The sequence below is a fragment of the Trypanosoma rangeli genome (genome assembly GCF_003719475.1).
Source record: "Trypanosoma rangeli strain AM80 chromosome Unknown Tra_15.4_contig_00290, whole genome shotgun sequence".
Classification (NCBI taxonomy): Eukaryota; Euglenozoa; class Kinetoplastea; order Trypanosomatida; family Trypanosomatidae; genus Trypanosoma; species Trypanosoma rangeli.
Window position 1 is genome coordinate 8773 of NW_021706033.1, and position 15346 is coordinate 24118.

Genomic DNA, 15346 nt, shown 5'->3' on the forward strand with positions numbered 1-15346 from the left:
TATATATATATATATATATATATATATATATATATATATATATATGGCTGTTATTGCTGCCGATTTTTTAATATTTTTTGCGTATTATTATTATTGGCTTGATTATTGATGTCAGTGTTTCTTCTTTGTTTTTTGCTTTTCTTTACTTTTGATATGGGCGTTTTTTTTTTTGGCAGCCAGTCCGTGATGTAATGCCGTAACCGATGCAACTTATCGGTCGATCTGTGAGGGTTGAAGGTGTATGGAGGATGTTCAGAATTCCCAACCTTCTTTTATTGTTTCTGTTTTATGAGAGAAATATTTGGACCAGTTTTTTGCTTTCTTTTCAGGGTATGTGCTTTGCTTATCAATGTTTACGATTTTTTATTCTCGCGGAATTTACAACACAACTTTGTCTTTAGTTGTCGTTGTCATTTTTTTTATTGATTTCTCTTAATGCAATGGTCATATATTTTAATTATTTTTTTCGTTTTGATTTTGTTTCCATGCAGATGTCTGTATTATAATAACGATTATTTTCATTGTTCTTATTATTTGAACACAATAAGGGCTAGATCACGGCACAATGAATTTTGAGGAACTTTATCGTCCAACTCCAGGTGACGTACAAAGTGTTTTGAGACTCCTTCATGACAATGGTGTTAGTGTTCAAAATTCTAAGAAGGCGTATGCTGAACTGCAGCAATATCAGGCAAACCCGTCTTTCTGCGTTTTACTATCCTATGTTTTCGGTGCGGAGGCTTGTCCTGTTGAGGGATTGCAATTAGATGGATCCTGGATTCAATATAGGCGACTTGCCGGAATAACTTTAAAGAATAATCTTGAGAACTCCAAATATGCACTGGGTCTAGGAGCCGTAAAGGAGGCGGCTCGCTGTACTTTATCCGTGCTGCGTAATCCATCAGATGCTCGAATTGCTCGAGTAGCAGCCCAAATTGTGGTGAAAATAACGGCTCTCACCTCTTTTGAATGGTGGCAGGAGTGTGGAATAGGTAATATTCCAAATTTGCTTCTTGACGAACTATTTGGAGCGGGGAATTTAAGGACCTTGTCTGCTCTTTACACTCTTCAGTATTTAATGGAAGATCTCCCAAAAGAGGTTGGTGCTGCCAGTAAAGACATCATTGATCGAGTTTTAACGCTTGTATTGAATCAAAATACCGAAGCACATCTTCAGAAAGCCGCATTCCGAATGTGCTTTAATATTTATGAGCAAGCGGAACAACTTGATTGGAATGTAGAAGGGCTTTCCCCCTTGCAAACAGGATTAACAGCTGCGAGTGGTACTTTTGCTGGTGTATGTACGACACTTCTAGAGCAAGGTTGCGGGGGTGATATTCCTCTACTGATTCAAGTATTACGCTCGTGTGTGTTAATGCTTGAGTATCTTGACTATTTTACTCCTATGAACGCTGTCGAAATGACAAGATTGATCGATTGGTGGATTCGTCATACGATAGATATAGTTTCTTCGAGGGTTGATGTTGGGGAATACAATCTTCCATTAAAGACGATTGCCATGGATTTGTTAACAGCAGCCTTGAAACTATATGATCGAGTGGGAGGTAATGGACCTATTTCTCTTCTTATGGAACCAATACTTATAATGCTACCAGGTCTTGTCCCGGCCCTGGTGAATTGTGTTCCTATGTCTACTGAAGAGATGGATGTCATATTGTCAAACGATGACTATCGAATGCGTGATGTAACTGCAGTTAATTATCATTTGAATGAAGGAAGCAAAGACATATCCGAAGATATGTTTATGGAGGATGATTGTGGAGCCGCCACATTGCGCGCATCAGCATTACGGTGTATTGACGCTCTCTGTATTTTTTCAGGTAAAGATACATTTCCACATCTAATTGAGCAGATTAGGGTTTTATGGAGTGCTGATGGACAACTCAAGGAAGCTGCAATTGTGCTGTTTGGGACCATTGCAAACGGTTGTTACACGGAAATTGAACTTACAGTTTCAGGTATTGTTCGACAATTAATTGATACTGTTCTGTCGGATTCAGAGGGTATCTTTGTGGTTAGCGTCGCTATATGGTCCTTATCACGAATATTGGAATGGGCTTGCACATGCGATGGAAAAATTCTATCTGATATTATGGCAGCTTTCGTTTCTCGAATGCAAAGTACAAGTAAACGCGTGCAACAAGCAGCGGTATCTGCTTTAAATACAGCATTTGTAACGGGGCATGATATGGGTGCAACGACCAACCTTGTTGACTCTTTTCCTTGTTTAACTGAGTCAATCATCGCATGTTTACCAATATATTGCGATGGAAATCTATCACTTCTTTGCGACTTGGCCTTGCATTTGCTCGCTGTTGCCGAAGATTTTCAACTTACATCACGAATTGGAGATGCATTTAAAAGTAATCGAATGGAACGCGTAAAACACTTTGAAGCTTCATATGTGGCACTTTACATCGACGGAGTACCAAACACACACGTCGATAAGGATATCTTTTCAATTGATCGTGTTGTCGCAGGATACTTGACACGTTTTCCAGATTCAGAAATTTCCTTTAAAATTCTTGGGATGTGGTACGCCGCATTAAAGGATGCAGTCGAGCGAGACATCAGAGACGATGAGGACTTATTGTGCAATATGATGCTTACTTGTTCCAACTTTTTGAATGTTACCTCTACTGCCGTCCTCGCTGAATGGATATGTCAAGCACAAGGATCGTTAGCAAGCCTAGCATTTCAACTTCTTGTTACTATTCCCAAGAAATCCGTGAAATCAGCAGCTGTTACATTACTCCATCGTTTGTTAAAGTCGATTGGAAAATCTGCTTATCCTAATGGAATGGGCGACACGTTGCTTGTTACACTTGCTTCTTCCATTCGTGAGGTAGATCTTTCTTTTGATAAAATGGAGCTGGTGCGTTTGATTACGCTAATGGTCGAAGTATATTTTTCCGACTTTCCCCAAGATGCCTCTATGGCATTTGCTGCTGCAGTAGATGCGCTTCGCAGCGACGCGTACAATGATTCACGTTGGCTTTTTTCACAAATGGCGTACGATATATGTCATGCCCTTGATGCCGTGCCGGGGCTTTTGGCGCAATCGCGTCCCGAAGAGCTCGCTCGAATAATGGCACAGGCAGAGAACACATGTGGTAAATCTGTGGCAACAATACATCTAATAGATGCCCTATTATCAGCTGAAGAAGTTGCTTTCGCCATACTTCCGGATGTTATGCGACTTATTTACAGTTGGCAACAGGCGGCATGTAACTTTCCTGGTACTCGAGAAAAACTTAGTTCTATGCTCTACTTTTATAGCAACAAACACAGTGAGCAATTGAGAGATCATCTGAGCGCGCTCCATCCTAATCTTCGTGAGATGATACTGTCAACGTACGACATGAGTTAACGTCATTCACTGAAACTTGGATTTACTGCACAAGTTGCTACAGTGGAGATCATCCCTTTTTTTCTCCCTTTTTTGGGAAACGGAATAAAAAGAAGTAGGAGGATAAGCTACAAAACTGAAGGGATGGGTCGCCAGAAACATTTGATATTTTAGAGAATAAAAAGTAAGCTGCCTCTGAGAGTCAATGGTCCCTTTAAGAAAAAAAAAAGGTATTTGTTCTTCTGTGTTGGTTGCTGTTGATTTTGTTTCGGTCTTCTTCTTCTTCTTGGCGGTGAGAGAAGGAGAGGGGGGAAAAACGAGGAAATGCTATCGTCTCATTGGAGAATGAGAAGCATGTAGGATATACGCAATTTTGTGTGTTATCCGTGTTATTACTCTTCTTGTTACTCACTTTGCGGGTTTTTCTTTGGGTTCAGCGAAGGAGCCAATTATATTTGTTATTTGGGGAGCATTTTGTGAGGATAAAATACGGACGCATAGTGCAAAGGAGAAAAATAAAGAAGGAAAGGAAAAAAAAAAGAAGGAATGCGGCGTTACTATGGACAGCTTGAGTCCGTCTTGAGGCAACAGACGTTAGCCTTGCGTTTTAAATGGGGCCCAGGCAGGCGGCTGACGACTGTCATTATTCCACATTCAATTTCTACTCAACGATGCAGTTATCATGACTACTCAAGGCAGACCGCATATCCTCCTCCGCCCTCCCCTTCCTCGATGCAGCAGCCGCAGGTTTCACCCTATCCACCGTATGTACACCAAGGGGTTCCACCTGGTCAACCAGTATATAACACGCAACGGGGAACTCCAGGCCTCCTCGGTGCCACGGTGCCAGAGTTGGGAACCAAGGAGCGACCGCTAGTTGTTCTCTCGGCCCCTCAACAAACATCTTGGGCAACGCGAATGTGGTTACTGCTGCTTTTTGGGATTGGAATCAGTTGTGTACTTAACCTTATTGATGAATTGAGTAGCCGAATACAGGAAAGCAGCTCATCTGTGCGGTCGTCACCTGTTTCCCGAGCGGCACTCACGGGCGTGTTTGTATCTTCCGATGTGAGGCCGGTGGACTTAAATGATCTTGAAGTTACCTTTGATTCCATTCGTGGTTGTGACGAGGCAAAAGAGGAGCTTGAAGTAGTTGTTGAGTTTCTTAAGGATCCAGAGAGGTTTTATTACCTGGGAGGGCGACTTCCGAAGGGCGCACTGTTGGTCGGTCCCCCTGGGTGCGGCAAGACTATGCTTGCGAAGGCCATTGCCAAGGAGGCTGGGGTGAACTTTTTCTACGCCACAGGGAGTGAGTTTGACGAAATGTACGTGGGTGTCGGGTCCCGTCGGGTACGAGAACTGTTTGCGGCTGCAAAAGCAAACGCCCCAGCCCTAATCTTCATTGATGAAATTGATGCCTTAGGTGGTAAACGATCGAGAGCGGATCACGCCTATTCTCGCATGACATTAAACCAACTTTTGGCTGAGATGGATGGCTTCCGTTCGAAAGAGTCAGTCGTTGTTTTGGCGGCCACTAATACCCCGGATGCGTTGGACAAGGCTCTAACTCGCCCCGGGCGATTTGACACCACAATTTCTGTAGACCCTCCAGATATGAAGGGGCGTGAGGAGGTGTTAGAGGTGTATTTGAAAAAGGTGAAGGCAGATGCCTCGGTGAACGCCCACTCCATCGCGCGAGGAACCACAGGTTTTACTGGTGCGGAGCTGAACAATTTGGTTAACATTGCCACAATTCGAGCTGCGGTAATGCGTAAAAATGCCGTCACCATGGAGGATGTTGAGTACGCCAAGGATCGTGTGATGATGGGCACAGCAAGCAATAAGGTGATTCCGGAGGAGGAGCGACGAGTGACCGCGTACCATGAAGGGGGCCATGCGATAGCGGCAATTCTTCTAGAGAAGGAAGGCGCAGAGCCTGTGCAAAAGGCCACCATTGTTCCTCGAGGCAATGGTATCATGGGGCTCGTTGCGCAGGCTCCTGAAAGGGACACATACAGCCAAAGGAAAAGACAGTGTTTGGCGCGACTTAAAGTTTGCCTGGCAGGTCGCGTGGGGGAAGAGATTCTGCTTGGGGAAGATGATGTGACCACGGGTGCCAGTTCGGATTTTCATCAAGCGTCGCAAATGGCGCGTAATATGGTACGACGCTTTGGATTTAGTGATGAGGTTGGTTTTGTTGACTACGAGTCCGCCGGCACACCAGAGGGCGCATATATGTCAGAGGCAACAAAAAGCAAAATAGAAACAGAGGTCGCCTCCCTCCTAAAAGACTCCTACAAGGAGGTCAAAGAAATGCTCCTTAGTCACAGGAAGGAGCTGGATTCCGTCGCTCAGCACCTAATGCAACACGAGACCTTAACAGGCGAGGAACTGAAACGAATTCTGAAGGGGGAGGTACTGCCGGCAAAGGTCACAACGGAGAGCCTTCAACCTCCTGCCAAGAAACCGCCCAAGGGCTCGGACGGGATGACGGGACGACGTCGACCTGTGCCAATTTCATAGTGAAAAAGCAAAGGATCAATGCGCAACTTGTGGTTATTTTTATTGTTTTTATTATTGATGTTGCTGGTTTTTTTTTTCTTCCTCCTCTTCTCTCTTCTCTCCCCCCACCCCCCACCCACACCGTTATTTATACATGTGTATCTCATTACTGTTTATGTGTCGGTCGAAGAGGCGGGGAGTGCGTTGGGTTCAGGTGTTCCTTTAGTGTGTGCCTATATGTCTATATATTTACACCTACACAACAACGGCAAGCCTTGCGGATGACCGCACGAAGGAGCAGACGTGGGTAGCAGGGTGTGAAACGCAAAGTAGGATAAAAAAAAAATACGGAAAGAGAACAGCAACAACAAAAAGCAAGCAAACAAACAAACAAGAAAACGGCTCTAGTAACCGATTTGATCGAAGTGCGAACGGTGCTTTCGCCGGGCCATGTGTTCTTTGTCGCAGGCCGCACTCCACACCTTGAGCCTTCTCTGTATTACACGTTACACGAGTCCATATTTTTGTTTATTTTATTATTATTATTATTATTTTAATTTTCACCCCTCATACTTTTTTTTTTGCTTTGTTACTACGCCTTCTTTGAAAATCGCTTCTGCCCGCTTCCCAGGCAGGGGGCGAAGGAGGATTAAAGCTGGATCTGTGTGGATGGGGTGACGCATGCGTCGTGTTTACTCGCAGGTATCCTTTTCAGGTTTTGTTGGGGGCACCTTGAACCCTGGGCCGCCGCGTAGCTCCCCGGCCGGGGCATCTCTTCCCCAGGCCCGTTGATGCATGGGTCCGTCCCATGGCATGCAGCGAAGCCGCCCAAACGCGGGCCCCACCTCTGGAAATCATATGTCGTTGGTAGAGCCGCCTGACCTAACGCAGCATCTTCAATTTGGGATGAACAACATGGAGTATGTCATGGTTCCAGACGTTCCGGAGGAGCGTCGCAATCGCACAGACGTGGAAAAAGAGCGTGAGATGCAACACCGCTTCGGAGAGTATGGCCCTGGTGAGCGACTGGTGAAGAGCTCACAGCAGACGCGGCGTGACATGCTGCAGGAGCAGCAAGATGTCGATGGACTTCCTTGGGAGATGCGGTGGCGAAGGGAGATGATACCAACTGCGGAGGAAATGATTCAGGAGGTTCGCGATCGTTTTGACCTCTACATTCGGATCCTATTGAGCGAGAGCAGGAGTGGTACCCGCACTGGAAGGATCGATCCTTCAAGATTCAGAAGGATCGTATGATTTGTCCACAAAGCTACACAGATTATCTTGACCATTACGATGAACACTGTAGACGTCGGGTACTTCCCTCCGATCAGCAGTGGTCTGACACCTCCTGGAAACATTTGGCCGACACAAAGTACAAGGAGCGTACGTGGCTTATAGAGGGAGGGGAGCGGAAGGCGGTGCATGAAAGTCTCCGTGAAGAGCGCACGCTTATCGAGGAAGAGTAGCGGCGTCAGCTGGAGATGGGCAATTTCTACAACGAGATTATCTCCAGTGTGGTGGATCTTGACCCCGAGCAAACGTATCAGGCCCTCTCAGGCACCGCCGACCCACTGGAGGTGGCACGAACAAAAATGAAGATTCAGGCCTACGGCGCCAAGGAAGCCCTCGAACGCAGCAAAAACTTGGGCCCTTTGGGAGTGGACCCCATTTCGGGATTTCCAAGGGCTGTGATGAAGCTGCTTTCTACCGGCATCACCGTGGAGCAAGGGGCCGCCATTGCCGCAGAGGCAAATATTCAGAATGAGTTGCTGGAGCAAACCGCCGACATGGCGAGGCAGGCGGGGGTATGACGCGGTTCCTGCCCTCATGAAGGCACACCACAATACCTCCAAGCAGCACGGCGTCTGCAAAAGGGTTATGGTGCCTCCGCGCTGAATACCATGGAAAACGTTGTGCAGGAGATTGAGGGAAGGACTGTCCCGGCCCTCGGAGATCGGAATGAGGGGGAGGTGTGTGACAACGATACCTTGGCTGCTCCCACGACGTCCTCAGGCCTCATTAATATGAGGCAGCGTCCACAAGACACGGAGCCGGATATTCCAGAAGAGCTCTACAATGTTCCAAAGAGCCGTGCAATGGAGGAAATGCCACAGTGGTACCGTGAAACGCTTGTGGAGACGGAGCCCCTCATTCAGGCGTATGACTTGACACATGACCCTTTGGAGGTGAGAGAGTCGGCACAGGTAGAGTACTATTAGCCTCCCCCCCCCCCCAACTCACGGAGGAGAACCGTATTACATATGATGAGGCCTTCAATGGTGTTTCGGCCTTTGACGAGATGAAGATGCACAAACTAAAGTCGCTGCCGGAGCTGGTGGAGGGCTACAAGCCCGTTCCACTGTTTTGGAAACTGGGCAAGCGTGGTTCAAAGGAGGGAGAAACGACGGCGACGAGCAAGGCCTCTGCGATGAAAAAGTCTGAGAAGTTGCGCAAGGAGCAGCAAGAACGGTTGAAGAAAGCAAAGGTGCAGTACGACCCCGATATTCTCCTCTCCTCGCTACCGTGGGAAGTGGATTCTATCACGGACCCATACCGTGGCGTGGCCACCGAAGACGCCGTTGATTTTAGCAAACCGGACCTGGAGAAGACCTGGCGGGCGTACCGCGAGACCTTTCAGCAGCGCATGACGGAGATTGGGAACCTCACGCAGGTGACAACGGAGGGCAAGTGTGAGCGCATGCTGATGGACACCATGGAGCGCTTCCGCCGCGGGGAGGTTGGGGAGCATCCAGAGATTCCCGCAGAGCACGAGGTCATCTTCCGCATGATATTTGAGGCGCACACGAAACACTTTCTTGCAGATTTCTACAATTTTGGGGGAAACCGCGTGACGGAGTCCAAGACGACCAAGTCGGAGGCGGATGAGATCCTGCTCCGGGCCTCCACCAAGTGCAAGCTTCTCGGGCCGAATTTTATGAAGTTCATTCAGGAGATGACCTCGCTTGAGCTTGACTCCATCCGCAAGAACCTGGCGCAACGCTACGTGATCATGATTCGCGATCGCAAGTACGAGCCCTTAGGAAGGCCTTTTATGAACTGGATCAACAACGAACTCGGGGAATTCAGTCTCACAGACTTTTGCAGCGTGGAGCAGCTGGAGACTAGCCTGGAGTTTCTAAAGCGGCATGTGAATGACGCCAAGCTCAAGTGTCCCATGCGTCTGGAGGGGATCACGGACTCCGCCCGCGATGCCGCTGTGGAAGCGTTTTTTCAGTGGTGTCGTGGGGCTCTTTGCTTCTACGCCGCCAAGCAGCTGCACCGGATGTACATCGAGTTTGCCGACAGCTGCTTCCGCACACGGGCGGAGAGCCTGTTTGAGGACTCCATCGAGTGGTTCTCGAACTGTGCCAAGGCCTCCAGCGGCGTGGTGCAGATTCCCATCCCCGACTCGGACCCTCCGTATGAGTGCGAGAGGAAGGACTTTCTTGACGGCGAAAACACCGTCTACGCCGAAATCGTCGGCCAGCTGGATAAGGCGGAGGGGCTGTGGCACTCCGGCACCTCGAAGCGGTGGTACCCGGTGATGGATGAGACTGAGTGCATGTGGTATAACGAGCGGCGTGGTCGGTTAACCCTCGCGTTGGACATCTCCGACCGCTGCCTGGATAATGTGAACAAGAAGACGCATCCATCCACCCACCCCTTTCCAGAACGTGCCCGCCTTTTTCTCAAAGGGGCGCCCCTAACGGAGGAAACTGCCGAGCACCTGTGGATGCGGTATATGGGCGACTTGTACAATGAGCACAGTGAATTTATGTTTTGGCAGGGGCGTTTCCAGACGGGGCGCTCCTACCGTGAGAAGTGTTTGAATTTTTACCACCTGGCAATTCGTATGGCGCGCGAGCGTTTTCCCCCATCATGGAAGGCGCCTCTATTAACGGAGGCGAAGTATCTTATGCGGGTGTATGAGCCTGGGTGCGACGTGGAACGACACCTGCAGGAGGTTGAGGTTGTGGTTGAAAACCTCTTCGCGGCTAAGGAACCGAGGTATTGGCTGGAGCCCTTTTCCGACCTTCCCCACCGCCTCGCGCTGGTGCACGCCAACCTTCCCGCGCTCGGTGAGTGCATTACAGCGAGAGTGAACGGGCATATTGGACGAGTGCCCTCAAATGAACTGTTGCTTAAGGCCATGGAACAACGCGCGCATGGCGGGGCATATCTGCCTGAGCTGGAGGAGTACTTTTCTGCCGTCAACGACGTCGCCGAGGAGGTGTTTCGCGCGAACATGCTGCGATGGCGGGCGCAGGAACATGAGGGCTCCGACCCGTACCTCTTCTGGACCCATCTCTATTTTGCCTTCCGAGTTCAGCCCAGAGATGCGGCGGAGGGGCATAAGCTGTGGGACATGTACGAGCCAGCCTACCTGTACACCTAGACCCAGGGCACACTTGCCTCCCGCAATCGGGGGCAGAAGCTAATCAACGATGCCTTGCGACGCATATGCCAAATTCTTCTGCCAGGAGCTATGGCACAGAAGCAAATACTTTTGCGTGAGTTGGCAAATGTGCGGGAAAAGTTGGCCCATCTTATTGATAGGCGTGAATTCGACCGCACCATTCACGCACTGGAGGCACACTTGGCCGATCCGATGCACCCTACCTTTACATATGGTTCCTCCCTGTTGTATCGTGATGCTGTAAAGCACAATCGCGTGGCACGGAATCCTGTTCTCTGTTCCCTTCCCGCCGCAAAAGAGTATGCTGAGCTGCAAAAGCGCAGGGAGTCCCTGCGGGCGCACGAAAACACGCTTAGCCCTCAGCAAGCAGCCAAGTTGCAGGAGCGGCAGAGTGCAGACGCCTCTATGAACGGAGAGGCGCTTGATTCACAGCCGAGTTTCTCTACAAAGGAACTTTTCTGAAAGAGAACGCTAAGTTGTGTGTGTGATCGATGCATTATTATTCTTGTCATTACTTTTACCACAATGACTATTAGTCTCACGTTTTGTCTGTTTTTATTGCGGCCGCGTGACGTTGAAACCGCTGAATATGTCCCACTTTCTGTGCGTGTGTGTGTGGGAACAGGGAAGAACTAGCCGCCTGTGTGGAGTGTAGTCTTGTCGCCAGGCTTCACACCGAAGAAACTAGCGTTATGTACTGCCACAGTAAGATCTGACGTCGCGGCCCTCGCCGTGGAGATCTTTGTGGCCTGGTGCAGCCTCAATTGAGCCGCGCTCCACGATTATCCCACAGAAGGCAAAACGTGGAGTCATTTGCTTTTGGTGTCATTTTTTATTTTTTGTCTCTCTCTCTCTTTGTTTGTGTGTGTTGGGGGGGGGGAGGGATGAACCGCCCGAGTGACAGCCATTATGTCTTTTCTCTTTCTTTTCTCTTTTTCTTTTCCCCCCGCGTTTCTTCTGCCCGGACACACCGTCCACCGCCGCAACGGTGCAATTGCCCTTCTTCCTCCCCGCCCCCTGGGTATGGAGAGAAGCAGATGATGGAAGGCGTGACGGAGGCGGGAGACGGAGGCGGGGGCGTGGCCCTCAGAGACTTTCTACAGCAGGTGGGGAACGGCATCGACACTCACACGACGAGGCTGCGGGAAGATATTCTGCTGCTGCTGCTGCCGTACCTCAAGGAGCACCTGCTAGTGATGAAGGAGTCACTGCGGGCCGAGGCGGAGCACCGCGAGCAGGCGCTGCAGGAGGAGAAGCGGGAGATGGAGGCCTCCCTTGGCGCCGCGGAGGCGAGCGTCCGGCAGCAGCAGACGCTGGCGCGTGGCCTGGTGCGGCTTCTGGGCGAGGCGCACAGGCGGTTGTGGTGGCAACGTCGCTTCCACGATTGGCAGGGGTGGGTTGCAAAGCGGCGGCAGCAACGGCAACTCGGCAGGATCGTGACTCACGCTGCAAATATGACGCAGGCCCGCCACTTTTACACGCAGTGGCGCCTCTTCGCCTTGACCCGCAGGGAGTGCAAGTTCACACTTGCCGAGGAGTCGCGGTGGAAGTGTCGTGAGACGGAGCTGCTGGCAGAAGTAGAGGCGCTGAAGGGCCTTGTGGAGGAGGAGCGGCGCCGCAGTGACGGGTTGGAGGAAAAAATGAAGACGGCGTTTGTCCGCGGCGTCTGCGCATTGAACAGGGAGGCGGTGCAGGTGCTGCGGGGGACGCAGGGCGCGGCGGCGGAGGAAGAGGAGGAGCAGCAGCAGCAGCAGCGGCAGGGGGCGCTGGAGGTGGGGGGGGGCGCCACCTGCGCGACTGTACGACGCTCGTACTGCGCGGTTGCTGCCAGCACACGCGAGCCACACGCCTAGCACCACGACCCGCCATGAGATTCTTCCTACGCGGCGAGCTGCAACGGCCACAACGGCGCCCGTGACGACGCCAACGGTGGCGGCCGTCGTTCCCGGTGGCGGCCAGGAAGGGTACCCCTGCCCATGCCATGGGGTGCCGCAGCAGGAGACATCGCAGGCGGCGTGCCCGGTACACCAGGCAGCTCTGCCGGGGCCAGCCTGCCACATCTGCTACGCGCCCGACACATGCGCGTACAACGTCAGACCGTCGCCCCATCAGCCTTTTATTGTGTCTGTGGACCCCGCCGCGGTTCGTAGCTACGGCGACACGCCGGTCTCCCAGCGAGCTCCGCATATGACGCGCCGCTCCTGGCGGACAGAGCGACCACGCGTCTCCCGCTGAGATGGCGACAAGGTGTTCCCCACACCACCCGCGCGGTGTGGGCGGTCCATGCGAAGAAAAATAAGTAAAATTCACCCACGCCCTGGAGCAGAGACGGGAGAAAAACAAAAAACGAAGAAATACTAAAAGACTGCACACGTCACACCCCTAGAAAACTCACCCGCCCTTCTCTCTCACCACTGTCTGCACGTTCCCTTGGCAGCCACTCCGCGCAATTAGATTGGATGTAGAGCAAACGCAAGAGAATTATACATTTAATACATTTTATGTTTCATTTTTATACAAATTTTTACTCCTTTTTCTTTTCCTTTTTCCCCATCTTCTCTTTGGGTTGTTGTTGTGTCTTCTTTTCATTCCATGGCGGCCGGTCTCTCTGTGTGCTCGGGTTGGGTGTGGAGGGGGAAGGATGAGAAAACAGTGGCAGCTGTGGGATCGATTCGTCCTTCAAACGCCAAGCGCAGTTGGTCTAGTGGTAGAATTCTCGCCTGCCACGCGGGAGGCCCGGGTTCGATTCCCGGACTGCGCAGCTCTTTTTCGTTTTTTCCCCCATACCCTCACACCTCTCTGCCACAGTGCGTGTGTGTGCGCGCCTGTTTGTTGTTTATTTTTTATTTTATTTTTCTGTTTCCCGTAGATACGTGGGAAGCAAAAAAGAAAAAAAAAGGCACATGAAAAAGTGAAAAGAGTAAAACCGTAGAAAAAAAAAAGAAGACACGGCAAACAAAGAAGAACAACAACAACAGAGTGCCTCGAGATGTGCTTGGTATCACCTGTGCACGTGTGTACTTGCACTGAAGAGAGGCGGATTGGGGTTGTACCATTCGTCACCTTTTTTTTTGTTTGTTTGTTCGTTTGTTTTTCCCTTGCCTTTTTTTTGTTTCTCAGCAGTTCTTCTCCCCTCCCATCGCTGGGCTTTTTTGGCTCTGAAGTGCAACTGTGTTCTCTGCCGTGTTGCATGTGGTGGGCGTAACTGTGCTGCTCCTCTACTCTTTGGTTTCCCACTTCTTCACTTGCGCTGGTGATGGTGGTGGCGGGGTGTGTCGCAGAGTTGTGGCGCGATGGAGCGACGCATGCGCCGCGCGGCGATGACGCAGGTTTTGGATGCGCTGAACCTGCAACGGAAAGCCGCCCTGCTTTCCCTGCCATTTGAGGCGTCTCTCTCGACGCGTCCCGGCCATCATGCATCAGCGGCACCGTCGCCAGCGTCGCGGCTACTGGGCAACCCACTGGACACAGAAAAAGAGATGATGCCGTTTGTGCGTGACGCCGTGCTGCGAGCCCTTGAACCTTCGCCTCAGACACGTGCGGGCGGGAAACCGGTACCCGAATGGCCTGATGTTGGCACCCTTATGGAGGGCCGCCGTCTCGTAGGCATCGACCTCGCCTGTACGCGTCTGTCAGGCACGTTTAACCGCTGCGACCTCTCCGGGTCCAACTTTACTGGTGCCTTTGTGGATCATGGCACCTTTAACTTGGCACGAATGCAAGGGTGTAGTCTGGCGGGCGCCCAGTTTCATTCCTGCACGTTCCTGGCAGCCGACGCGGCAGATGTGAATGCTCGTCGCGGGCGTTTCTCTCAGTGTGTTTTCTGCCGCGCTAACTTGACCGATTGGGACGTGCGTGGGGCGTCGTTTTACCGCTGTGTCTTCACCATGAGCGACCTGAGCCGTTGGGTGTATGACGGCCAGACAACGGTAATGGAGCCGGTGGATTGGGGCCGTTGCCGGCGGCTCGACTGGAATACCCCCGTGCAGGATTGTGGGGATTGCCGCGTGGTGGGCAAAGCCGGCAGGGACCTCTCGCTGCGTCCCCGTGAACCACCAGCCTCGCACCGCTGAGTCGAATATGCCCACCCGCCTATCAATACGCCATGTCACAGGAGAGAGGGCTTTTCTGTCTGTGAAGAAGGCCGAGGTTGTTTGCCGGTTCCTCTTTTTTGCGTTTCTCTCCCTCTCTCTCTCTATATATATATATACCTTTGGTTGCTTCTCCCCCTGCCCTGGCCTCTCTTGCTCTTTTCTCTTCTCCTGCTGCGATGCATGCACCATTGTCGTCGTCTGCGCACCAGTTAGCATCAGTGATGAGCATCGAGACCTTCATCCGCAAGCTCGCCACAATGTACACGGCCCAGGACAATGAGACGCGTCGCGCTGCCACCATGGACGTCCTGGAGGCGGAGGATCGAATGGGTCCCGAGGAAATACTTCAAATTGGTGTGGGCCTACTGCGTGTTTCGGACCACGGCGTCGCAGTGCAAGCCTACGGCGCCGTCCTTTTGAGACGTGCCGTGGCGTCGGGTCGTCTCGCTGCAGAAAAGGTCCCCTATAGTGATATTATGATGTGGTACCTCAATGAGCCCTCGCTGTGTCGCCTGCTCTGCGGCGACCTGGTCGACCTCATCACGGAGTGCATGCTGTATGAGTGGCCAGAGCGGTATCCGCACTTCATGGAGCAGGTCTGTCCACCACAGGCGCAACTTGCCAAACATCCACGTAAGGTGCGTCTGCTCTCCACGCTCGTTGTGCGGCTTATGGATCCACATCTCGGCAATGTGCCGCTGCATCGCATGAAGCAGCCCAAACGGGCTCTCTCCGCTAACACCAGTGTGATTTTGGTGGAGACGATTCAAGCGCTCTTTGACCTCTACACTGCGGCGGGTGGTGAGCGGTCCCAGGAGTTAGCTGAGCCTACCCGTGAATCTATTATAGACTGCCTGACTATTACGGTGAATTTGGCCTCGGGCGTCCCCGTGCGGCAGTGGTGGGAGGTGGGGTTAGGGAATACGCTGTCGGTGCTGGTGCGCTGGCCGCCCGTGGCGC

General features: G+C 51.4%; 10 protein-coding genes and 1 non-coding gene across 11 annotated transcripts, besides 9 other annotated features; all 11 read left to right on the forward strand.

Annotated features, from left to right (window-relative positions):
• Window positions 1-45: a microsatellite.
• A 72-nt stretch (window positions 46-117) lies between these two features.
• Window positions 118-150: a microsatellite.
• Window positions 151-498: 348 nt separating this feature from the next.
• Window positions 499-535: a microsatellite.
• Window positions 536-565: 30 nt separating this feature from the next.
• On the forward strand, window positions 566-3391 carry TraAM80_07192 (transportin2-like protein; the record flags this gene model as incomplete). The annotated part of the gene is made up of 1 exon (XM_029383998.1): window positions 566-3391. One exon carries the CDS (start codon window positions 566-568, stop codon window positions 3389-3391), a length of 2826 nt encoding a protein of 941 aa, XP_029236163.1.
• Window positions 3392-3916: 525 nt separating this feature from the next.
• TraAM80_07193 (mitochondrial ATP-dependent zinc metallopeptidase) lies at window positions 3917-5893 on the forward strand (the record flags this gene model as incomplete). The annotated part of the gene is made up of 1 exon (XM_029383999.1): window positions 3917-5893. The coding sequence occupies one exon, from the start codon at window positions 3917-3919 to the stop codon at window positions 5891-5893; it is 1977 nt and encodes a 658-aa protein (XP_029236164.1).
• Window positions 5894-5920: 27 nt separating this feature from the next.
• Window positions 5921-5973: a microsatellite.
• A 262-nt stretch (window positions 5974-6235) lies between these two features.
• Window positions 6236-6272: a microsatellite.
• A 119-nt stretch (window positions 6273-6391) lies between these two features.
• Window positions 6392-6431: a microsatellite.
• Window positions 6432-6667: 236 nt separating this feature from the next.
• TraAM80_07194 (uncharacterized protein) lies at window positions 6668-7129 on the forward strand (the record flags this gene model as incomplete). Its single annotated transcript, XM_029384000.1, has 1 exon — window positions 6668-7129. The coding sequence occupies one exon, from the start codon at window positions 6668-6670 to the stop codon at window positions 7127-7129; it is 462 nt and encodes a 153-aa protein (XP_029236165.1).
• Window positions 7130-7356: 227 nt separating this feature from the next.
• Window positions 7357-7686, forward strand: TraAM80_07195 (uncharacterized protein; the record flags this gene model as incomplete). The annotated part of the gene is made up of 1 exon (XM_029384001.1): window positions 7357-7686. The coding sequence occupies one exon, from the start codon at window positions 7357-7359 to the stop codon at window positions 7684-7686; it is 330 nt and encodes a 109-aa protein (XP_029236166.1).
• A 90-nt stretch (window positions 7687-7776) lies between these two features.
• On the forward strand, window positions 7777-8094 carry TraAM80_07196 (uncharacterized protein; the record flags this gene model as incomplete). Its single annotated transcript, XM_029384002.1, has 1 exon — window positions 7777-8094. One exon carries the CDS (start codon window positions 7777-7779, stop codon window positions 8092-8094), a length of 318 nt encoding a protein of 105 aa, XP_029236167.1.
• An 80-nt stretch (window positions 8095-8174) lies between these two features.
• Window positions 8175-10271, forward strand: TraAM80_07197 (uncharacterized protein; the record flags this gene model as incomplete). The annotated part of the gene is made up of 1 exon (XM_029384003.1): window positions 8175-10271. The coding sequence occupies one exon, from the start codon at window positions 8175-8177 to the stop codon at window positions 10269-10271; it is 2097 nt and encodes a 698-aa protein (XP_029236168.1).
• Window positions 10272-10361: 90 nt separating this feature from the next.
• Window positions 10362-10754, forward strand: TraAM80_07198 (uncharacterized protein; the record flags this gene model as incomplete). Its single annotated transcript, XM_029384004.1, has 1 exon — window positions 10362-10754. The coding sequence occupies one exon, from the start codon at window positions 10362-10364 to the stop codon at window positions 10752-10754; it is 393 nt and encodes a 130-aa protein (XP_029236169.1).
• A 575-nt stretch (window positions 10755-11329) lies between these two features.
• On the forward strand, window positions 11330-12145 carry TraAM80_07199 (uncharacterized protein; the record flags this gene model as incomplete). Its single annotated transcript, XM_029384005.1, has 1 exon — window positions 11330-12145. One exon carries the CDS (start codon window positions 11330-11332, stop codon window positions 12143-12145), a length of 816 nt encoding a protein of 271 aa, XP_029236170.1.
• Window positions 12146-12982: 837 nt separating this feature from the next.
• On the forward strand, window positions 12983-13053 carry TraAM80_07200. The gene has a single exon. It is a non-coding gene; the product is annotated as a tRNA-Gly (tRNA).
• A 121-nt stretch (window positions 13054-13174) lies between these two features.
• Window positions 13175-13236: a sequence feature (A-rich).
• Window positions 13237-13358: 122 nt separating this feature from the next.
• Window positions 13359-13407: a microsatellite.
• Window positions 13408-13585: 178 nt separating this feature from the next.
• On the forward strand, window positions 13586-14365 carry TraAM80_07201 (uncharacterized protein; the record flags this gene model as incomplete). Its single annotated transcript, XM_029384006.1, has 1 exon — window positions 13586-14365. The coding sequence occupies one exon, from the start codon at window positions 13586-13588 to the stop codon at window positions 14363-14365; it is 780 nt and encodes a 259-aa protein (XP_029236171.1).
• Window positions 14366-14470: 105 nt separating this feature from the next.
• Window positions 14471-14489: a microsatellite.
• Window positions 14490-14562: 73 nt separating this feature from the next.
• TraAM80_07202 (uncharacterized protein) lies at window positions 14563-15346 on the forward strand (the record flags this gene model as incomplete). The annotated part of the gene is made up of 1 exon (XM_029384007.1): window positions 14563-15346. A coding segment is annotated over one exon (784 nt), but the record flags the coding sequence as incomplete, so codon positions are not given.